Source organism: Tiliqua scincoides, chromosome 5, assembly GCF_035046505.1.
Source record: "Tiliqua scincoides isolate rTilSci1 chromosome 5, rTilSci1.hap2, whole genome shotgun sequence".
Lineage (NCBI taxonomy): Eukaryota > Metazoa > Chordata > Lepidosauria > Squamata > Scincidae > Tiliqua > Tiliqua scincoides.
Window position 1 is genome coordinate 64,827,771 of NC_089825.1, and position 24,845 is coordinate 64,852,615.

The following is a 24,845-nucleotide window of genomic DNA, read 5'->3' on the forward strand; positions in this document are numbered from 1 at the left end:
AAATATGGTCAAGATCTGCATATTTTCACATCTGTCATTTGCATCTAATGAATTCCTACATAAGGACAGATTCCTTATTTCTGGTCATCATCTACTGAATCACTTCCTGCTTAATGGTGTCACTTCCAGCCCTCGGCAGGCAACATAAAAGCTTTTCGGCCCACAGTATGAAATGATTTTGACACCCCTGTTGTAGAAGGTGAGAAATACATTAATAGAATGCCACTTCCTGAGGATGCCTCCACTAATCAGAACGGATTCTTCAAATCAAGTTTGAAAATGTCCCTACACATCTGCTCTTTGTTATGAGAAAAATAGAAATGGGAAAGAAGAAGAAAAAAGTAGACAGGTAATAAATCCAATGATCTTTTCATAGGAGTTTTCCTGCTGTTTAACAGACCTTTATATATTTTAAAATAAAATAAAAAACACTTATTATGGTGGAGAGGGCACAAGATGGTGAATATCTGTTCACAGCAGTAATAGGATTCAGACAGTCCTTCCTCTATAATGAATTAACTTTGCCGTCAAAGAAACTATAAGAGTTTGCCTGTCTGCTGAGCAGATATATTATTATTAGCAAGTTCAGTAGGTCAGAAGAGCCTCAGCTTTGCCCAGAAAGCTTACAGGAGGCAAGAGAGGTGAGTATAAATATCCGTAAATGATTAGATAATCCATTTGGTGGATTTAGGAAACAGAAGGAAAACTCTCCTATTGTGCTGTGGCAGCTTTCGGTTACTGAATTAGAGCTTGCTGTTACGTACATACCAGCTGCATATCAGCTCTTCCGAAGAATTTCTTATTAAAATCATCTCCATATGTCCTTTAATTAGCCCTGCATGCCACCTGTTCACCTAGCCCTAATTTATATGGTTTGTGGAATAATTGCATAAATATAATGAGAAATACTTCCTCTTTTTAGTATTACTGGTATGGGTGTCTTTTGGCTTCTTTGACATATTTCAACAATATCTGTACAAGTACAAAGCACATTCCCCTGGGGGTTGGGGATAAGAATAGGCCCTCAGTTTGGCTGTACTTGTTGTAAGAGGCGACTAAACAGCCACCAGGTAGATGGGATTCGTCAGCCTGGGAAGGCAGCTCATCTGAGAGAAGGAAAACTCTGATCCCAAACCTCCACTGCCTTGTGGCTACATCTAGTTAGGAAAAGGCTTCAGGAGTCAACCTCAAGGCAAAATTCAGAGCCAGAGTCCCTGAGGCAGTTCATGGCTGAACACAGTCACGTTCTGGCAACTCCTGCGACGCCGCTGGAACCAACCGTATTGGCTTCTGCCTTTCCATTGGACCATTTCAGTGACATGGAGAGGGGGGATTTGCTGCATGGGTAACAGCCTATCCTCCATACCTACTTTACCCAGGCTTCGCGCACTGGAGAGGACACTGTTCCAGAACCACCATGTGCGCGATATCAGAGTCTTCCGAGACTAAAGGATGCCAAAGCACAAAGCACAGAGCACAGAATAGAACCTACAGTCTGTACCTGCACTATACATGGGAATGAGCGCAAGACCTTCTAGTGTTCACACTATAGAAAACAAGGGTTGGACAAAAATATCCAGATTTTGGAAGAGTTCAGATTTGGGATGACTGGATAATGGTTAATTACCTGTACTTCTATACAGCTGTAGTTCTTTTCATAAAATTATTAAATTTCTTAAAAGAAATAAAATACAAAATAAGAAATCGGAACAATCATCATCAAAATAAAAATCACATCAAAAACTGAATGGAGAAAAACAAATAAAAATTCAGATATGTTATACCAGTTTCAGAACTTTTACTTTTTCACTTAGTGTGGTAGTACTCCAAAACTGTATAAAAGCAAGCAATTGCTCAAAGTAGAGAAAGCATCCTATAATTCTCCCCCCTATAAGTTTCTATATGCCATTAGTTTATTCAAAGGCATAACATACCATGACTTTTCAGCTACTCAAGGGTAGGACACATGGAATTAAATGATTTACAGCATACATGATGCAATCACTACATTTGCATCTAAACATTTTTCTTCAAAATATAGTGTTTCATATATCTCAACAATACTGTAATGCCAAGATGAAATGATTTTCTGCTATCCTATGAAGACCTATATTGCTCTTGCCCCTTTGTTTTGAACATGGACAATTCTATCACACATGGAATCTATCTATCTATCTATCTATCTATCTATCTATCTATCTATCTATCTATCTATCTATCTATCTATCTATCTATCTATCTATCCTTTTCCTGAAATGAGGAGAAAAGAAGAAGGAGACTGGCTGGAACTAAGGATATATGTAACTTCTTATACATATATAACTTCTTTCTATTTCTACTACATTTACTGCCCCGAAGTCTTCTTGAAGATCTACTGAAATTTCATTGACTAACTTAGATATTTTTACTTTTAGGCATTGTGGATGAGTATATTTCCAATTTGCCAAAAATACTTTAATTTTCTTATTTATTTTCTACCTTGCAGTCATCTATTCTATCATAATATTTTAAAGCAAAAATAACTCTCTTATTGTACAGATACAGGTTGGGCAGCCCAATCCTTAAGGTGGTGGCACCGCCTGGTACAGTGGCACCAAAGCAGCTACTGCAGCATCCTGCAGCCCCACAGCAGCCACCAGAGGTCTCCTTGAGGGGGACTTTCATCCCCTTCCCCTGGAAAAGCCCCGCAATGGGGCTTCTCAAGTCTGCACCGCCTATTTTGCAGAGTTGAGAGACTCTATGTCAGGCCTTCCAGCCCGATATGGAGTTCAAGATCTGGCAGAGCTCTCTGTTGGTCCCACTCCCCTCTAACCCTGGTTCCTCACCCTGACCTGCCCTCCCCCTGCCCTGGGATGCCTCCCCTTGCCCCGATACTACTTAACACTGGGTGGCACTGCTGGAGCACCTGCCGGCCCTCCAAGTGGAGAGGAGGCACAAAAAGCCCTGAGAATACTGTGCAATATTTCACAGTATGTCCCACTTATATGATAGCAAACTGGGCTACCCTGTCAGCAGATCAGCAAAATGGTACCACTTATGGATGAGATAGGAGGTTTGGCATACTGTACTTGGCAACTTCTCTAAGTCTGGAGAAAAACAACAACATGTGTTTCAAAATTAAAATAGGAAAAAACACAACCAAATGGTCCCATGAAGACTGAGCTTGGTCTTCAGGAGACCTGGAATGTTGAGGACCTCAGTTTGGGGGGGGGGGGAGGAAAATGAGAATTGAGCTGGGTTGAAAAGTAACCTGACCAATTACCAAGAATGTATAGCATCCTGAAGGTAGGAATTAGAATCTAGACCAGGGGTGCCAAACTCATTTCAGACAGAGGGCTGAAGTTAGCATTCAGGGCTCTTGCTGAGGGCCAGAAGTGATGTCATTAAGCAGAAAGTGACATCATTAAGCAGCTGATGGCCATAAATCAGCACCTTGATATAGAAGTTCATTAACTGCAAATGACAGAAGAGGAAATATGCAAATCTTGCTCATATTTCAAGATAAGGGAAAGCCCGATTTTCATGTGGGACACTGTTTCAATGGTAACACCTCAGCACTGCTCAGCAGCTGAGAGCCTGAGGGCCAGATAAAAAGCTTCTGGGGGGGGGGGCTGCATTCAGCCCCTGGGCCTTATGTTTGACACTCCTGATCTAGACCTTAAGTTCCCACTCCTGTCCAAGATCCTATATGCTTTTAGGCTCTGATTACTTTGATGCGAAAAAGTCTGGGGGAGGGGATGAATTCCAAATCAGAGGAAAAAATACTTCCTCTGACCCTATGTGAAAGCTCTTCCAAGGTCTCTGAGTTGCAAAGGGGACCAGCTCCCAACAATTTCAAGTTAAACAGTTAAAAGATCCAGGAATGAGCCACTACTCATTAGGGTTTGGGGTTATGTGCCATGAAATGCACAATCCCCTGCACCCCAAACCAACTCCCACACATTCTGAGATTGATACCTACTGTACTCCACACAGTATCACTGGGGTTTGGGTCTAGATGAGCAGCTTTCTGCTTGCCTCTCCCCATCTCTCAGCAGGTACTGGCCCCTGGCAATTGAGATTCAGGATTCAATCAGAAGGAAACTACTGTACTGTACTCATCTAGCCCTGAAGTTCAGCAGCCTTGCTTTATGGTGCTGGGGAGAGAAATGTCTCCACTTTTTAATCCCTCCCATTTCCTTACACCTCATATTTTAGACTTTGTGACACTCTAGTAGCATGTACTGATTTAATAGCTTTTTCTTTTAGCAAACAGCCTACAAATATATATACCAGTGTTTCTCAAACTGTGGGTCAAGACCCACTAGGTGGGTCACCAGCCAATTGCAGGTGGGTCCCCTGAAATTCATTTCAATATTTTATTTTTACTATATTAGACACGATGGTATGTGACTGCATTTGGGGAAATTACAGATCTGTACATTTAATAGGCTACTATGTATATACTTTCAACAATGACAGTAAATAGGACTTACTCCTGGGTAAGTGTGGGTAGGATTGCAGCCTAGGATTGTTCAACTCTTCCTGCTTGATGATGTCACTTCCAGTCATGGTGTCATTTCTGGTGGGTCCTGACAGCTTCTCATTCTAAAAAGTGGGTCCTGGTGCTAACAGTTTGAGAACCACTGAATATACCATATGCTAAACATTTGACATTGGGTGGAAGGGGATGAAGTGCCCTGTGGTTTGTTCAGAATGGAAGATGGTGATCCTTCCAATAATGGAATTTGTTGACGGGGTAGGGGAAAAGACGATTTTTTTTTTCTTAAGATGAAGAATGCAAGGAGCTGGGTACCCGTTTTAAAATCACAACATCTTCAAAGGACAAGGATGTAACGAGTGTGGGGGGGTATTGGGGGGCTGTTGCTGGGGCAAGGCTGTAGGTGTAGCTGACTGGTGCACAGCTCTCTGGAGGGACAGCACAGCCAAGGCTGTGGTCAGATGGTCAGGGGAGCTGGCTATGTTTACTGCTTGCTTGGCAAGGATCAGGCGTAGCTTCATATGTGGGGCAGAACCAAAACGTTTTAGGGTTTGAGAGTTTGCCCAAGTGAAGATGTGTGTGTGTGTGTGTGTGTGTGTGTGTGTGTGTGTGTGTGTGTGTGTGTGCGCTGCCCAAGTGAAGATTTGGGTTTCTTCCCGGTTGCAGATGCGATCCTGGCTTTGTGCATTCGCGATCCGTCACAGGGTGATTCTGACTGAATTTGGGCATGAAAGCGACCAGGCGATATCCGGATCCGGCAGTGCCCATGCTTGGCAACCGCTTTCGATTGATCTTGCAGCTCTCTTCGGGCTGTCGATCTCCTGAGCAAGTGAAATGCGGTGGGGTGTAAGGGAGGGCAGATTAGATGGGACCAAACGCACCAGGATCAGCTCTGGTTTCCGTTCCCCTCCCCACACACCGCCCCCCTCGAACTGGGCTAAACTTTGAAGGAGAAAAAGAACTCCTGCGGGAGGCATTCTCAGCCCGAGCCGAAGCAGGTCTACTCCGAAGTAAGTCCGTTCTGTTCAACGGGACTTGCTCCCAGGAAAGTGCGCCCTGGACTGTAGCCTCGGTCTCGGCTCTCCCTCTCGTCGTCCCGCTTCCCGCGTTTGCAGGGAGGGAGGCGTGACCCAAAGTTTTCGGTGGGTGGGCACGTCTGCGTGTCTTTGGTCAGCCGAGCAGCCAGGGTCAGCCCAACCCTATGCATGTCTACTCAGAAGTAAATCCCATGGGGCTTACTCCCAGGAAAGTGTGGCTAGGATCGGGCTGTCAGTGTGTGTGCGCAAAGCGGGAGACCCACAGGCCGCTCCCAGCCACACTTTCCTGGGAGTAAGCCCCGCTGACACTAATGGGACTCCCTTCCGAGTAGACAGACCCGCGCGGGCTTGGGCTGCCAGTGCCCAGACGTGCGCGCGTCGCCTGCGGCTGGGGGAGGCGCAGATGGGAGCCAGGAGGACGGGGGAGGGTCGGCGGCGTGCAGGCTCCGGCTGCGCTCTCAGATCGTGCTCGCTCCTCTCCCTCTCTTGCCAATCCGCTCAGATTGGGGAGACGTGCCTGGCTTCTCCGGCGGAGGCAGTGCGCAGGCGCGGGCTGTGTCCCCCCCCCCCCGAAAATGCTTGTGGACGTAGGAAGGGGATCACCCTGCCTTCCCCTCGCTCTGCTTCCCCCCGTCCCCGCGACGCCGTCGCCTTAGCCCCCCTCTCCCCCTGGGCGCAGAAGGGGTTGCACTCTCGGCTCGCGCCCTTCATTCCCCTGGACGGAGCGCGCGGGGGGCTCCCTGCCGCCCCAGCCCGTCCCCGCAGCCAGGCCAGCCTGTTGAGTGCGCCGCAGGACTCCCTTCCCCGGCCACAGCCTCCCTGCGAGCGCCCAGGCGTGTGTTCGGGGGGGGGGGCATTAGGAGATCCAGCGAGCCTGGTGCCTGGCGCGGGGGGAGCCTGCTGGAGGGCGTCGTGGAGGACACAGAAGGCGCGGGAGGGGAGCCAGGCAGGGGGTGCTCCCGGGCCCCCAGAGTGGCTTTGTCCCCCCAGGGCTTTGTCGCCTCCTCCAGGACTTTACCCCCTCCCCAGTGACTTTGTCTCCGCTTCTTGGGCTTTGTCCCTCCCAGAGTGGCTCTGCCCCCCCCAGGGCTTGTCCCCCCCTTCCAGGGCTTTGTTCCCCCCCGAGTGGCTCTGTCCCCCCCCAGTGGCTCTGGCCCCCCTCCAGGGCTCGCCCCCCCTCCAGCGCTGTCCAGCTCCGAGGGGGTCCCCGGTCCTGTGGACTCCGCTGCTGCTCTTGCGCGTGGCGGTGGGTTGCCTCAGGTGACTGGCTGGCTGCTGCTCTCTTCGGGGCTGGCTGGCTCTTGCAGGCGGGCGCCGCGCTGCGCTCGCCTTCCGCGCTCGCCAGAGAAGCCGCCGCCGCGCCAGCAGCAGCAGCAGCAGCCTCGCCCCCCCCCCCCCCGGCCGCCTTCACCTTGCTCCTTCTCCCCTCCGATGAGCAGAGGGAGGCGAGCAGGCGCGGCGCAGGCGGCGGCAGCGGCCGCGGAGGAGCGCCCCTGGGCCGGCGTTCGTGAATGGCCCTGACATGGAGGAGATGCCGCTGCCGAAAGTCAAGAAGAGCCAGAGGGCGAGGAAGAAGTGCTGCCGCTACTGCTGCTGCTCCTCCTCTGCCGGGCCGCCGCCGGCGCCGGCGCCGCCGCCAGCAGCAGCAGCAGCAGCAGCAGCAGCAGCGCCGGCCGTCGGTGGCGGCGGAGCGGCGCCGGCGCTGCTGCTGGACGCGGTGGCCTGCGAGGACCAGTTCGACTGCAAGGAGCTGGAGTCGCTCTTCCAGAACTACAACCTGAAGCTGGAGCAGACGGCCACGCTGAAGGCGCTGGCCGTGCTCATCTTCCTGACGGGCAGCCTGGCGCTGCTGGAGCTGCTGGCGGGCCCCAGCCTCACCATCTCCAAGGGCTCGCACCCCGTGCACTGCATCATCTTCCTCTCCCTCTTCATCGTCACCAACGTCAAGTACCTGCAGGTCACCCAGCTGCAGCAGATCGTCAAGCTCACGCTGCTCTTCAGCTTCACCTTCGCCTTCCTCTGCTGCCCCTTCTCGCTGGGCGCCTACGGCATGGAGCCCCCCAGCGCCCCCGAGCAGGGCATGTGGCAGCTCATGCTCGTCACCTTCGTCTCCTACGCGCTCCTGCCCGTCCGCACCCTCCTGGCCATCGTCTTCGGCCTCATGGTGGCCGTCTCCCACCTCATCGTCGCCGCCACCTCGGTCACCCCCAAGAGGCAGCCCCTCTGGAGGACGGTGAGTGCTGCCCGCGTCCCCGGGCTGAGGGCCAGGTGTGGTCAGCCCGGAGAGCTTCGGCAGAAGCCGCTGTAAAAGTGCAGGGGGAAAATCTCCCAGGTTGACAAAGGCAATCACAAGTGGTTAACACTTGGACGGACTGGTTTTGTCTTCTGTCTTTTGCCAGCCCCAGCCCCACCTCACAGTCCCACATCCAAGTTGTAAACTTTTAGTAAGTGTCCCTAATGGAAGAGTGTAGGAACACTTGCAACATCAGAAGACGACCATCCATCTCTGTGTCTAGTAATTTACAGTGTGTGTCTCCCCTGGACCTCTGGGTCCATGTGAAGGCGCTTGTAACCCATTTTGGAGTACCTTGTCTGATGTGGACATGTCATGTAGGATAGAGAGACTGACAGCCCAGTCCTATGCACGTCTACCCAGAAGTAAGCCCCATTCGTGTCACTGGGGCTTACTCCGAGGAAAGTGTGGATAGGATTGGGCTAAGGCTACAATCCTATTCACACTTTCCTGGGAGTAAGCCCTATTAACTCTAATGCATAGGACTGGGCTCAGACATGCATAGGATTGGGCTCATATTCTGTCAGGTATACTGCTTGCATAGGAGTTGTAATTTTTAGAAAACGTGTTAGTAAAGGATGTGCAGTGCAAATGAATACCTGTAATTGCTTTGGGTGTATAAAGTAAGCGTATATATACTGTGTGTTTACTATGTGCATACATACTATGCATGTATAGAATATGTGTTGGAATAGATAAAGAATACACTGACTTGTCTGTGTGTGAATGCAAGAGAGGGGGGAGGTCTTGTATCATGAATCTGCTATTGAGAAAAATTGTATCTTGAAACTGCATGTTGATAGTTTATCAGCTGCTTGTGGTTAGTTGGAGAGTGAAACCGTCCCTGTCTGTGTTGCAGGAGATATGCACCCTCTAGACAGTGTGCAGAAAAAGACATGGTTATTTTGATGGACTCCTCATATGTCACAAAGTTTGAATGAGATTCCTATCTCTAACATCATAGTTTAGACACCGTAACAGTTGACAGTGAAGGTCAACAAGTGTTGCCCATGTGGGGAAAGAGGCTTTTTTGATGAAATGATTTGCAGACCCCCAGATCCTTTCCTCAGAGGGGCAAAACTGTGACTATTCGAAGGTCAAGGTCAGGGTGTGTATCTCAATCATGCACAATTTGAGGAATATTTTCCCCTCCCTACCCTCATTGCACAGTGGAGTGGCTGCTTTCTCAAGTCCTCTGACCTCTTGTTCTCCAGTCCCAGAGGGAAATCCCCCCCCCAACAGCTTCCTCCAGGCATTCATGGCATCCCTAACCCATCTTTCCAGTAGCAGCTGTTTCCACTGTTACTGTCTCCACACACAGTATTTAGTATGTCAATGAACTTCCTAACAATCTTTTTCTCCTGAATTAATCCTGTGGAAGAGCTTCTCTGCACCATCTTTAGGAATGTGCTGCTGCAAATTCCCCTCCTCCCCCCACTTGCAGGAGCTATTTTTAGCCTTGCAGGGCTTCCTCAGGTGTCCATAGCCTTATGGGCTTGTTTTGGGAATAAGGAAAGAGAACAGGGGAGGTCTGTATATTTGAGAAGACTGCACCAGATCAGGATGATCGTGTAGGTTATGAATTTGAGTTGATTGCCTGTGAGTCCAGATAATAACCAGGGAAGGTCTCTCTCTCTCTCTCTCTCTCTCTCTGTGTGTGTGTGTGTGTGTGTGTGTGTTGGGGGGGATGACCTGGACTTAGTTGTTCTTTTTGGTTGTGCAGAGGGCTTTTTGTTCTTGTCTTTTTAAAGCCGTAGCTTCTTGGGTTTGGGAGAGTCTCCTTTGGATCTGCGAATAAAAATAATACTAGGGAAAATAAAATGATAGCTTCCTTCGATTTTTGCTATCTAATGTCGTTCTCCCTAGCTGCACAAGACTGTGTCATGACATACAAACATAAACACCCTCACTTACAGTTACAAATACAACCCACAGGCAGGTCATGACCACTTGTTTGCATCCCTCTGGGTTTTCAAACGCAGGCCCACCTATCACATGTATATGCACACACATATACTTATGTTTAAATGTAGCCAGGGAAAAGGTGGGTTTACACGACCCTACTGGATTACTCTTGGCTCACTGCTTCCTGAGCTGGTGGACAAAATAAATTGTGTGTGTGGCGGTGGAAGGGGGGGGGGAGAGAGAGATAAGCTGAGCTTTATGATTTACCCAGATAATCTTGTAGTCTATTTTTAAGTGCATGATTTAGAGTTTCAGCAAGAAAAAGAGAATATGGGAGCAGCTGAAATTTAAAGAATGGTGAAGGCCCTTTTTCTATAATCATGTCAGCGTCTCTGTCAAAACTCACCCTAAATGCCCAGTTCTCAGCAAGGTTGTGCTGCACTATTCAGATATTTCAGATATTCTTCAACATTTCATTCCAAAGGGGGAGTGGAAGTGGTGCAGGTCTATTGCCTCTAACAACATCTGCTGTCCTTAAAAACATATAAAGGCAACTTTCCTTGCTGTTTCTGTGAATATGTATTTTATCTTGTTTGAGATACAAAGTATCATTTTGACAGTCTCCGTTGCCCACAATTTGGCCTGATTGCAGCCTTAGGGCCCAATCCGATCCAATTTTCCAGTGCTGGTGCAGTTTTGCCAGTGGGGTGTGTGCTGCATCCTGTGGTGGAGGGGCAGTCACTGGGCCTTTCTTAAGGTATAGGAACATGCGTTCCCTTATCACGGGGCTGGATTGTGACTACACCAGAGCTGGAAAGTTGGGTAGGATTGGGCCCTGAGGCTTCAAACTCTAATAAACTTACTTGGAAGTAAGTCTCATTTAAATAAATGTACCTGCTGAGGAAACATGTTGTGTTCAGTTTTCAGTATCTTGTAAGAGGCTAGTGTTTCATGTATAAATGCTCTACTCCCTTATCGCAAATTTCTCTGGGCCCCTGGAATGTTATTGATCCTTTGATAACATTAGGTCGAAGAATCCTGGCACATCAACTGTAAAACAACTGGCTGAATAACTTTATTTATATAGTGAATAACTTTTATTATAAAATAAAAGTTTATATATATATTACTATTTATAGTTATATTACTAATATGCATGTGTACAAGCACAGACACACACAGAGAGGGAGAGAATATATTTTCCTGGACCTACCTTACCCATCTTGACAGTCTTCCCATTCTATATTCAGATACTTGTTCTTTTCCTAGCAGATGGCATTCTTGTTCTTGTGTGCTAGCTAAATAATTGAAGTCATCATACACTTATTCTTCTTTTATTTATTATAGAAATTTTTATTCCACTTTTTTTTGGAGGTAATCTAAAGTGGCTTTCAGTTTTAGACACATACAAGATGTGTGTCTTGTGTGTGTAAAATGACTCATCTGATTGAATACTAAGGCTTGAATAATACAGGATCAGTAGCTTCTAGTTGTCATTCTCTGGAGTTTAATGAGAATTATGAAATGAAATGGAACGTAATTTTGAAGAATTGTTTTCATGAATGAATGGCTTGTTTTGCTTCATTGCATGTAAATAGACCAAATAGGCACCCAAAAGGAATATTTAATGGATCTATATTTTGTCTCTGTGAGCATACAATAGGGTAGAAACATCCAAATATGACCCTGGATGCAGTAAAAGAATTGTATGAGGTTCAAGCATTAGGGGAAGATGCACTGAGTGAATAAAAAGGGTGCAACCAATATCTTATCCAGGAATGTGGAGGTTGAGTGCGTTCCTTTACCCTGGAACATGTAGGCATGTAGAACATGCAGGTAGGTGTGCTGGCTGAGAATTCTGTCCTGTCTGATCATCCTGGGGGCTCTGTCTAAAGTAAGACTGGCAGTTGTGTTGGTGAGATGGCTTGGTTGCTGGAACCCCAATAAATGTCTGAATTTGCAAGCCTCTGGCTGCCTTAGCTGCAGTGATAATTTGTTATTCAGAATCTGTACAGGCTGGAGACATATAGACCAGCGGTGTCTAATTCATTTCAAATAGAGGGCTGAAGTTAGCATTCAGGGCTCCAGCTGAGGGCTGAAAGTGATGTCATTAAGCAGAAAGTGACATCATTAAGCAGCTAATGGCTGGAAATCAGACCCTGTTCTCATATAGAAACTCATTAACTGCAAATGACAGAAGAGAAAGTATACAAATCTTGATCATATTTCAAGATTTGGGAAAGTCCAATTTTCATGTGGCCTGCCATTTCAGCTGTAACACATCAGCAGCTGAGAGCCTGAGGGCTGGATAAAAAGCTTCCGGGGGCCACATCCGGTCCCTGGGCCTTATATTTGACACCCCTGATATAGACTGACCAGTGGATACCAAGTGCTAATAATCTCATTCACTTGGAAGTTAAGTATGCCTATGAAGGGAACTCAAATATTTATAAGGTAGAGCTTTGTAGTCCACCAGCAGGATGACTGCCCACCATTGTGGAATACGGAGAGGTGAATGGGAAATTATGTCAAGAACTGGCAGGAGTTTCAAACGCGTTTTGCATTTGAACTTAGGGAACGTTGTTGTACATGAGTTGTAGGAAGAGGATGCTCTGTGTTTAAAAAAAAAAATTGAAATTCTTTATAGAGCATCTCCATTCTCAAGGTTTTGTATGTTTGAGGTCTGTATATGTAGATGAGTGCCTTTCCAGATAACTCTGTCATGAGTGAAACAGGAACATGGGTGCCACTTTAAAATGAACAGAAACATATCTCACTTTGATATGTATTGTGCATAGCAACAGCAGGTTTTAAAGAATATCAAACTCAATTTTTTGTTTAAGCCACTACGCAAAAATTGTATCTGACTCACAAAAATTGAAAATGTCATTATCTGTAAAAAGTGATCATCTTTGGCAACTCCTTAAAGTTGTTGACCTCAAAAGAACTGTAGATACTTCTTGTTTTGTGTTTAAAATGCACTCCGCAATTGATTAATAATTCACAATATCATAGAATAAATGTTGGTTAGCATTTATTAGTATTTTTTCACTTTTTATAAGGGAATCAGTTCACAGGCAGGGTGAGACTGTAATCCAATGGATATCAGTGGCAAGATGTCTATGAAGTAAGTTTCCAACTTGTAACTGACAAGAGTTGAAACAAATGATGGAATTACATTTGTTTTTTTAAAACTGACACTCCAGGTTGCTCTCAACTCTCCATCATCTCTCAGTCCCTGCACCACTTGCTGTATACTTATCTGTGCTGGGTGGTGCAGGGTCAGGATTTGGTGCTGCCAAGCCAGCATGGGTCTATGCACTGGCCCAGTCAACTCTCAAGTAGGCATAAACCTGCTTTATGGCACTTTTGCGACACTCGGAGCCAGCACAGGGATTGCCAAACGGCTTAAGTCAAAGATGGGAATAAAAATAAAAGCAATCAGACAGTCAAAGATTTAAAAATTCATCATGCAATAAAATTAGGCAGTGGCATTACTAGGAGGTGCAAGGGGTGTGGGCTGCACCAGGTGACTCGCACATGGGGCTGACACCACTAGTGAATCAAAATTGCTAAAATCGCGGCTTATAGGAGTAACGCTATCGTGTTATATACCATTCGATGTGTAATTTACAGCAGAATGCAGTGAGGAAAACTGAAGTGAAATATATCCATTCTATCAAAAATTATGGCCAAAAAACAAGAACACAAAAATGTAATTGTCTTGTTAACAAAAAAGTACATTTCCTTAATTCAGAACAGACCAATGAGATTGATTGTTTGAAGAGCCAATGAGATGTTATTATGACACAGCATGAAACCAATAAGGTGTTAGAAAGGTGACACCCTTGGGGGATGACACCACTAGTGACCAAAATCACTAAAATTACAGTTTTTAGGAATAATGCCATCGTGTTATATATCAATCAATGTGTAATTTCATGCAGAATGCAGTGAAACAAACCACGTTGAAGTATCTGTGTTCTATCAAAAGGTATAACCAAAAAACCAGCAGAGGTGGGATGATGGTATATTACCACACCCACCTCTTGTGTTGTTGCCCTGCCCACTGCAGGGGAGGAGGTCTGTCATGGGTGTGATGCACTGGCCTCCCTCACTGGGTGACAAAACCCTAGTGATGCCACTGAATCAGGAAAAAATTAGGAAAACATTTGTCTCGTTCATTTTGAGTCATTAACCTATAACATCCTGGATTTTTTCAGTAGGTAATTGTTCTAGTATATTTATGCTGTGTATGGAACTTTGGGAGAGTAGAAGGTTCAAAGGAGTGACTACCCTCAGCAAAGATGGCTGTCACTTGCTGAACTCAGCTCAGCCTGTGCTAAAACGGCGTTTGTTCATAAAATCAACACCATTTGTTCAATCCCCCTGGAATTTGATATCTGTTAAGCAGAGGTCATGAGCTACCACCTCCCCAGATTGGGGAACCCTTGAGAAAATGACATGAGATGCACAGTACTTTCAAACCTGACCATAGAAATGAAATCACTTTTTGAATTTTTCTGAAATTTGTTATTAATTAAATAGAATTCAAGTTCCTGCTTTCCATTTCCCAAGTTTCATTCAGATCCATTGAGAAATGTGCAGGATAGCTCTAGGGTTGCCATATTATATAGATAATCAGGTTTTACTTGGGTTCGAAGTCGTCCCACCTGGTTTCAATTCAGACAATTTACTGGCCCATACTCCTAGCTTACTTGCTTGCTTTAATCCTTGTACAAAAAAAAAAAGTTTCTAACCCTGGTACAAACTTAGGGTATATCACCACACCACCACACCACCACTAAGAAGCAAAATGTTGAGGAGGTATTCTCTGATCATTTAGTATTAGCCATTCCTATTTTTCATTGTTCTTAGCCAATGAGGGAAGCCAAAACTATGATTGACATTTAAGGAATGTCAATCCTTAGGAATGACTCACTAGAGTAATTCACCCATTGTCTAACTTCCTCTAATGTAATATCTCATGGAATTCCCTGGGGCAGAAGTTATTGGCATGCAAAAAAGCAATGGAAAAATTCAGGAATTCATTGTAGCTGTGGTTGAACAACAGCATGCCCACCGAAAAAGAAAAGATGGCAGCAAATACTGTTTATGCCTTTTCCAGTTCAGATCTTTTTCCACCTAAAATATGTGAATTTTTTTTTTCATTTTTAAACAATTGCAGAAGATCTCTGCCAACTTTGGGCAAAATTATTTTGCACTGGTGAGATTGTGCCTGCAATAGCAACATAACTGCAAAGGAGTCCAGTGTTTATAACCATATTGTGGGGGAGGGGGAAGGACTAAGAGTAACTCTGTAGTACAGCCCAGTGTTGTTATCCAGACTACTCATGTTCAGGCTTTTAGTTTTTGTCTGTTTTATAAGTAATTGGGGCGGCTCTTCATTGAGGTCAGGTAGTTCCCAGCCCCCCTGAGTTCTCAGAATGATTTTTCACTTTTTCAAAAGATATGTAGCATCCTTTATTTGATTAAATCTTTATGCATCCCTGCTCTTATTTAAATTGATTTCTGTTGTTTTTCATCTGACTTGGAAGAGGCTAGTAGCTATTTGAAATGGTTACATATGAAGTTGGGCACTAAAACTACCTACCATTAAGCATGTACCTTTGCCTTTTATTGTTATCTTATTTCTAATAGGTTGTGAACTGAAGTTCACTCTGGTCCTCATTGGAAGAAAGGCTAAATAAATAAATAAAATAAAGCTTAGCATTTCTACAGCAGTTTTTGAGCCTGCAAAGTGCTTGATATGCATTATCTTGATGTAATTATTACAATACTGTAAAGTAAATAAATATTGTATTATTATTCCCATATAGCAGCCAGGAGTGACATATTTTAGACCACCTGCTGAGATCATGGGAGAGAGGAGAGTCAAACTTGGAAAGTTCTGATTCACAGTACTGTACCTGTCTACTCAGAAGTAAACCCCATTGTGTTCAGCAGGGCTTATTCCTAGGAAACTATGAGAATACAGCCTTTAGGCTGCAATCCTGTACCCACTTTCCTGGGAGTAAGTCCCACTGAAAACAATGGGACTTACTTCTAAGTAGACATTCATAGGATTGTGCTGTTAGTCTCTTAGAAACTATACTACACCAGTTGTTGATAGTTTATTGCTTTTAATTGGTCTCTTTGCCCATACACTTGGGTAGGTTTCCAATGTATTGATCTTTTCTCACATCAGTTGTCACTTCTTCAATTTTACACTTATCTAGCTTACTTCTGAGTACACATGCCCAGCATTGTGCTGTTAGGGGCTTTCAGTGATTAGTAGATTGAAATGATTCCATGATCACTGACTTAACTGGTATCTGATAGGCTAGAAGAGCAGGAATTTTCCCTTGTTGAGAGGAAAAAAAAAAGGTTCTTGCCCTCTCCTTTTTGAGGAAGACATTGGGCACTTTGATGTTTAGGCTTCACTGTTTGCGAAATCTCAGTTTGAGGCAATGTTTGAATTTGTTTTAACAGAGGAGCAACAACAGTATTTTGAAAAGGTATTTAAGGTACGTAATAATGGCAAACATTATTGCAGAGATGTAGGAAGAGATGAGTAGTGCCAAGAGAAATACATTTGGTGAGCAGGGGAGAAGAAATGAAAATAAAATAGGAAGTTTCCCTGTTATTTCTAATGGAGGAAAAAAAAAACTGGAACACACAATGGAGGGAAAGAAATTCTTTTATTCAGAATTGAGAAAAATGAATGGGAAGGAGGAACTGTTTGGGAGGAAATGAATTGGAAATCAATGAAAACAGGAGAAGAGGCTTTAGTGCTATGTGGCAGGCAATTATATTATGATCCCAGAGTCCTGATCTCATGGGAAGTAGCGGCACAGAAGTTTTGTACACTGCAAAATACTCCTATGCATGTGTACTCTGTAGTATTCAGTCTAATAGAACCGTTACCTAGAAGTGCAACCTTGGGACTTTGGATGCTTGAATTAGTATCTCTCTTATGGAGACAAGGGAAGGCTGATTTGGAATACAGTGCTAGAGAAAATCTGCAGTTGCTTCAAAAAAGTCTGTCACTAGAACTGCATTTATCAAGCCTGACTTGCATTTTTTTCCAGTAGTCTCAGACCTGCTTCAAGCCATAAGAACAACCCCATTGGATCTACCCATCTAGTGCACCTTCCTGTATCTCACAGTGGCCCATCAGATGCCTCAGGGAGCAAAGAAAGCAACAAGGTACCTGCATCCTGGTGCCACGCCCTTGCACCTGGCATACTAAGATAGCCTTCTTCTAAAATCAGGAGGTTCCAATGATGTGTGGTGTGGGGGTGGAAGGTGAGGCAGAACCACCCCGCCGGAGTTGCTTGAATAGTGCCTTCACTGCCACGGCTGTGATCAAGCCAACACAACCCACGTGCTCCAGCCACTCAGAATGCATGGATTGTGAGTGTTTGCACACTCACAACTTCGGCAGTGGTGGCGGCAGTGCTTTTCAAAGAACCCCTGCAGAGCGTCACTGCCTCACCTTCCGCTCCCACACTGCACAGCATTGGTACATACTGATCACGGCTTGTAATCTATGATGGACTTCTAGAAATCTAATGATTCCCTTTTAAAGGCACCAAGGCCATTTCAAAGTCATCACCACATCTTGTGGCAAGGAGTTCCACAGACTAATGAGTAAAGAAGGGTAAAGAAATATATTCTTTTGTCAGTTTTAACTTTCTTGATACTCAATTTTCGTGGATGTGCCCTGGTTCTAGTGTTGTCTGAGAGGGAAAAGAACATTCCTGTGACTGAAGCCCTTTTAACTGAAGGTATGCATCACTGGTTGTGCTTACTGTCTAAGGATGGAGCCTACCCACAATAATATGTGCTCATTTGGGTCATTTTGTGATTAGGCAGACTGTATTCCTATTTCTAGTTCATGCTTTACTGGAGGGAAAAAGTGCACTGAATGCATTCAAAAGCAGTCTGCTCTGAGCTTGGCCGGTTGTGGGCTACATGGTGAGAGACTTTCTCAAAATCAGGAGAAGCTGAAGTGTAGTGGATATGGAATGATTTATTTGAAATCTTGATTCTCTGTGTATTATAGTTTGTACTTCTATTTTGATTCACATTTTGAGAGTAGTGTAATTGAAACTTCTAGTTTAGTGGTGCCCAACCGAACCAAGTTAGCACCGGGACCCACTTTTTAAATCAACACTCCAGTGGGACCCACCTAGCTTTAGGAGCCTCAAATAAAAAGAAAACAAAAAACAAAACGGTTTCAACTGACCAACTGCTCAAGCCTCTGATTGTATCCTTCTTACCATGATAGCAGTACCGTCTTCTGGAGCATTTCTTGAGCTCTTTGTTCATCAATTAAGGACCATTTTCATGGCCTTGCATTCCCCTCACTTGGCCTTTGATAACAGCAGGGCTCTCCAAACCCTGACCTTCGGGCTGGATCAGGGGTTTGGAAAAAAAACCCTTGCCCATGAGTGGCACTTACCATTCTGCCATGTCATCGCTTTTTTTCCAGCTGATCTGGTTACAAGGACGCAGTCTTGTCTGCCTGGGCATCCTGCTTGCATCGCCTGCTGGGATGCTGGGCAGTAGACATGAATGCCCAGAATGTTCCTGTAACCAGATTAACTTGAAAGAAAGCAGTGACACATCGGAAAAGTAAGCGCTGCTCGGGGAGGGCAGCGGTCTCCAGTCTGGAGATGGCTGGGTAAGAGCAAAGGCACATTTGCCTGCTTGTAAGCATGCTTGCATGTGTGGCTCCGTTTGGCTTTCCATAGGGCTCCGTACGTTTTCCTTGTCAGCTTGGGGGACACTTCCTACTTGAATGATTTTGGGGGGTTACTTTCATTGGAGCAGGACCAATCTGGTGGCGTTGCGTTTCTCTCAGTCTACCCTTCAAAATAGATTGAGGCATGATTGCCTACTTCTGAGTAAATGTGTATGTGTGGCTCAGTTTCACTTTCCATTGGGCTCAATACATTTTCTTTGTCAGCTATTAGCTTGTCAGTTTCAGTTCTGTGACTCACAAAATTCAGGTTGCGACCCACTTGTAGGTTCCAGCAGTGGTGTCACTAGGGTTTGCATCACCCGGTACATCACCCAGGTGGTGGGCATGATGATGTACCATCACTCCAACCCCACTGGTTTTTTGGCTGTACCATTTGATAGAACAAAGATAGAACACATTCTGCATGAAATTACGCATTGATTGATATATAACATGATGATATTGTTCTTCCAAATTATGATTTTAGTGATTTTGTTCACTAGTGGTGTCACCCCCCCCAAGGGTGTCAACTTACTAACCCCTTATTGCAGCAGTTCTCAAACTTTAAGCACTGGGACCCACTTTTTAGAATGACAATCTGTCCAAGACCCACCAGAAGTGATGTCATGGTAGAAGTGACATCATCAGGCAAATTAAAATAAATAAGTATAAATAATTAAAGTAAAACAAATAATTAAATAAGCAGAAGCCAGCCCTGGTCCACCAAGTGAATTTCCTTCGAAGCCTACCTGCAATAACACCCCCCCTCTCCAAAACCAGTAAGGTTTTCAGCCCTACCCAGTGCCCAGTTCAATTTAAGAACTACTTTCTAAACCAGATCACTGTCAGGATCCACCTGGCTTTGCAAGTCTCAAAAATGTTCACCTTTTCAGCTGAAGCCTCTGTTTTGATCCTTTTTAGTGGGGGGGGGGGGCTGCATACTGGAGCACTTGTTTAGTTCCAGTTGCATAGGATCAGGACCATTCTGGTAGCCTCGCACTCTTCTTCACCTGATCTTCCACACCAGCCAAGGCACATTTGCTTACTTGTGAGTAAATGCAACCGTGAGGCTTAGTTTCGCTTTCCATAGGGCTCAATACATTCATCGGATTGGAGGGAGGGACTTTCTTCTCAGGTGTTTTTGGGGCTGCATTCATTGGATCAGGACGTTTCTGGAGTTGTTGGATTCCTCTCAGCCTGCCCTTTCCGATGGACTAAGGCAAGTTTGCCTACTCACGAGTAAACTTGCAATACGGCTCACTTTCACTTTCCATAGGGATCCATGCATTTTTTATTATCTGGTTTTTTGGCCATAACTTTTGATAGAAAGGAGATATTTCACTCTGGTTTTTTGCATTGCATTCTGCCTGAAATTCTACATCCAACGGTATATAATATGATGGGGTTACTCCTAACCACCATGATTTTAGCGTGTCACTCCCCAAGTGCGCGTCACCCCCCCATGCGTGTCACTTGGTGCAGTCCGCAACCCCCACACACCCCCAGCGACACCACTGGGTTCCAGCTCACAGTTTGGGAAACACTGATCTGATTCTTTATGGCTTTTAAACCAGTGAATTAGGGAACTGTGCTCTTGCTGAGAAACAGAAAGGTGGTCATTGATTGTTGGAAACAATGGCTTGCATGTCCAAAGAAAGTTATTCATGACTTACAGTGCAATCCTGTGTGTTCATATGCAAAAGTAAGTCCCATTGGTGGGGCTTTTCTCACAAGAGTATGTACAGGATTATAGCTGGGCAGCCCAATCCTATCCCCGGTGGCTCCGCTGGGTGCAGCGGTACCAAAATGGCTACCGCTGCATCCAGCAGCACCACCAAGGCCACCGGAGTTCTCCTTGGGGGAAGCCCCAGGCCCCACAATGGGTCTTCTCAAGTTATTTTGCCAGTGCAGACTGAGAGCCTCCATGTTGGGCTTTTCAGCCTGACACAGATAGGATAGGATATGTTGGAGCAGGGTTCCACAGGTCCTACCCTTCTCCTGGGCCTGTTCCTCCCACTCCACCCACTCCCTGCCCCTAACATACTCACCACCAGCTGCAGGAGCGCCAGCCAGCCCTCCATGTGGCACTGAGGCTCAGCGCCAACTGGTGCTGGCTCTGAGCCAATTGCACCTCCTCTCCAGGTGCTACTAACATGCCTTATAGCATGTTTGTGACACCCAGTGCTGGAGCTGGAGCTGGAGCTTCACTGGTGCTGAGGGAGCTTAGGATTTGGCCCTAAACCCTGTCTGAAATTAGTGGGATTTTAGTCATGACTAACAGCCCAAATAATAATAATAATAATATACAGTATTTATATACCGCCTTTCTTGGTCTTTATTCAAGACTTTATTCAAGGCGGTTTACACAGGCAGGCTTATTAAATCCACGCAGGGATTTTTACAAATTGAAAGAAGGTTCTTTCTTTCAAGAACCACTACATTCAAGGTGTTACACTCCGATCTGGTTTAACATTCTGGCCTCCATCCTCCCACGCTCCGAGCAGATGGAACAGCTCAGCTGCAGCTTGCCAGCTGCTTCAAGGTCGCACGTGCCGGTGGCCTCGAACTGGCGACCTTGTGGATGTTAATCTTCAGGCAATGGAGGCTCTACCCTCTAGACCAGACCTCCTGCCCAAACCTATTCACATTTCCCTGGGAGTAAGCCCCATTGACTCTATTGGGACTTACTTCTTAGTAGACATGCATAGGATTGGGCTCCAACTTGTCTCATTTATTTGAATGGTATTTCCTTATGACTGATTGAGTTTGGACACAGTATTTCTCATTTACAAATGCTTTATCAATTCATGGCAATTTCATGCAGATATGGTGAGTTATATGATGTATTTTCTTGGTCCTTAATTTCCATTTACTATAGGGAGAACTTCTGCCCACCTAAAGAAGCTGGACAAGTAGGGATCGAAGAATGGATTTTCCTTGGCAAGACTGCACAATTTTTGAGCTACCATACCAAATGTACTCCACCGGCCATGAACTGTGACATCTCAAATTCTTGATCAAAAGATAACAATACATTTATTTGGTACTCTGCAGTGTTTTCATGAATGTCATTGGATAATTTTTGTATTCCAGGGGAATCTATTAAGAACCTTAGTTCGTATTCTTAAGTACTGTGGTGCATAATACTATGATACTTATACTTAAACCAAAAACGAAAATTAGAAAACTATCTCGGTCACCTCTTAATTTGCTATTGTTGTGATAACACAAAAGGGGAGGCAGAAAATTGTTCACTTGCTCAGGGCAGCCAAACTTCAGACCACCCTGGTGAACAGTTAGAACAGGGGTGTCCAAACTTTTTGACAGGAGGGCCACATCATCTCTCTGACACTGGCCGGGGAAAAAAAGAATTAATGTACATTTCAAATTTGAATAAATTTACATAAATATATTAGAGATTGAATTTATATGAATGAATGAAGGTCTTGCAGTAACTTATAAAAAGCCTTGCACAAAGCAAGGCCAGCCTTTCCTTTGCTGCTGCATCACAGATGTGAAACAGCAAGTAGTGGAGGGAGCCCTCATGCCACAGCTTAAGCAAGAGGTTGAACAGTTGGCCATCACACAGATGGTGAGCAGTTGCGTCGGACCAGCGTGGGCTCCAGCAAGTCTCCAAAGGGCCAGAGGCCCATTGGAGAGTGGGGGCTCCCAGCGGGCTGGATTGGGAGTCCTCAAGGGCCACAAGTGGCCCCAGGGCCAGGGTTTGGGCACCCCTGAGTTAGGACAAAGCAACGAAAATAAGACATCACCATAGTCATAAACGCTTGGGACAGGATGTAAGGCCTTGTCTACACTATAGGGTTGTATTTTTTCCAGTTGGCTGACACTGGATAATACAGTAAAAAATCATGCTTCCTTTTTCAAGTCAAACTTAAGTACAGTAGTGTGCAACTATCTGGACATCTTCTGAATGCTCCAGACTGTACCAATATGACCTCCTTCTAACATCAATGCAGATGCATACCCCAGTAGATCACAGGTCTCAGTGTTGATGTGCACTGAAGACAGCACTTCTGTCTTTCCACCACTACCCAGTCATGTTGTTAGATATCAGATCAATTAGATTAGATCAATTAGAATTGAATTGAAAGTAGCCTGCAATGGGACTACTTGATTCTGCTGCAGCACTGGAGCTGCAGCAGAATCAAAGAGTTTTGTGTTGGGCCGTGTGGCCCAACATGGAGCTCAGGATCCAGCACAGCTGAGTTCCACTGGTCCAGTCCTCCTCCTGCACCACTCCCTCCTCCAGCACGTCTCCTTGCCGCCCTCCCTCCACCTTCCCCCACCCCGGAACGCCTCCTCCCAGCCTCCCCCCAAATCCCAACATACCTCTGCCACCCCACAGTTTGGCTGAGTGGTGGAGCATCAGCTTTCCACAGGTGCTAGCTCAGTCTGAGCTAGCTCTGGTGCTGGGCTGATGCTAAGCCCCGCAAAAATGCCTTACGGCACATCTGCAACAGTGCGCGCTGGAAGTAAACCAGTACACAGAGCTCAGGATTGGGCTCTAATCCTCACCAGTCTGCTGCTACTGTTTTTCAGTTTGTTTGTATATGGTTACTGATTTTATGATGGTGGTGGTGGTGGTTTGGGTTTTAGCCTCTGAATTTCAGTTTGGTTTCCATGCTGTGATTGCTGGTGGTGTTCATTGTCTTGGATTTTTAAATGTGCATCATTTTGGATACTTTAAGTACTTGCTTCATGAATGTATGACATATTTAAATACTAGTATCAAACATGGAAGGTACTATGCTTTTGCCACTCTTGATAACATTTGAGCATTTTGTGCTATGTTCTTTCAAACTCCCACTGATAGCTGCCTGGTGACCTGAACAATAATGCTGTTTTCGGGAACGGATGAAATGTAAGGGTGGGGAGAGATGAAACATATTAAATAGTTGCCTCACAATATGTTCAGAAATACATTCCATATCCTGCCACACAAGTTGCTTTCCGATACAGAATGTTGGATTTCACAACAGCAAGTCAAGCACAGTCTCTCTAATAGGCCTAAGATGAATAATTAATTGTTTGCACAAGGTACATAGTAGTGATTTTATGGCAAATATAATAGCCTGTTTCAACTGAATTAATTAAATTCATTCACACTCTGTAATAGCAAAGTTATTTTTCAGGGTTCTGTAATTCCACTTAGGAAGCTCACTAAAAGACTGAAGTAATTACCCACCCACACAAAAATTTGAAATAAAGGTAGCATCAATAAACTTCAAAATTATGTTTCAGACATATAAATTTAAAATGCTTTGACAAGTAAGAGGAGGATATTGTGCTTGACTAGCACTTAGGTTTTTCCCAGCTGTATTTTCTAGTTACACTTGAAAGTAGACCCTGAACTTGAAATATTTTAGAATGACAGTAGTAAGAGATTACCTTGCAAATAATAAGGCTTTTTGTAGTGATAAACCCAATAATTTGTAGGATAAAAGCATTGCCAGCTGGTGTCTCCTCACCTCCACTAGCTAATTTTTGGAAACGCATTGCTTGTGATGAAATTATTCTGGAGAGTAGTTGATGATGAGGTCTCAGTGTTCTTTTGGGGAACCCTGTCATGATATGCTCAGCAGGAAACTTCAAAATGTGAATTGGCTGTGTGCATGTAGGCTGAGGAGCCCAGTGCATGTTGGAACCAATCTCAGGACTGTCCTCCATTTGTCTTTTAACTGGAAGAGGTACACTGAGTGGGGAAATAGTGACTGTATAAGACTGGAAGTCTGCTCTTGTTGGCCTTTCCACAGACTACAGTGGTCTTACACAGATATTGTTTAAAAATTAGAACAGACTTGTATAGGCTATCATGTACAATGGGGCAGGAACGTGGGACAGTGCTTTATATTAAATTAGATCACTGGTCCAACTAGTTCAGTCTTGTCAACACTGACTGGCAGTGGCTTGCTAGAATTTCAGAGACAAGTGTTTTCTGTGCCCTGCCCTGGGAGATGCTGGAATTGAATCTGGGATCTTTTGCATGCAAAGCATTTGCACTTCCACTGAGCTACAGGCCGGCCCTTGTATGTACATACATTTATTTTGAAGTACTGTAGATATGTGTTGGGAAGCTGTGGGAAAATATGGCTTTCTGTGAAGCACATGTGGCAAAGCAGGCAGGTGTAATTTGTGACTCAGGACTAGCTTCATGCAACACACTTTCAAATGGTGTCTGTGTAGGAAAACATTCCTGTGCACAATGGTCTGCCGTAATGGTAACATCTAAAGAAGCAGATCAAGGAGTTCATTCTACATACTTCTTAGACTTAGGAACTGTGCTGTTAGTGTGTTCCTTCTCATTTCCTTCCTTATTTCATCAGATGCTGCCTATGTGTTTTCAAGGTTTTCTCCACAGGA

General features: G+C 45.0%; 1 protein-coding gene across 1 annotated transcript in view; it reads left to right on the forward strand.

Annotated features, from left to right (window-relative positions):
• The first annotated feature begins 5,920 nt into the window (after positions 1-5,920).
• ADCY1 (adenylate cyclase 1) overlaps positions 5,921-24,845 on the forward strand; it is a 192,620-nt gene continuing 173,695 nt past the window's right edge. The window contains exons 1-3 of the mRNA XM_066629192.1: positions 5,921-6,352; positions 6,625-6,763; positions 6,957-7,750. Of these exons, the coding sequence (XP_066485289.1) occupies positions 5,921-6,352; positions 6,625-6,763; positions 6,957-7,750 (1,365 nt within the window). The remainder of the gene's footprint in view (positions 6,353-6,624; positions 6,764-6,956; positions 7,751-24,845) is intronic.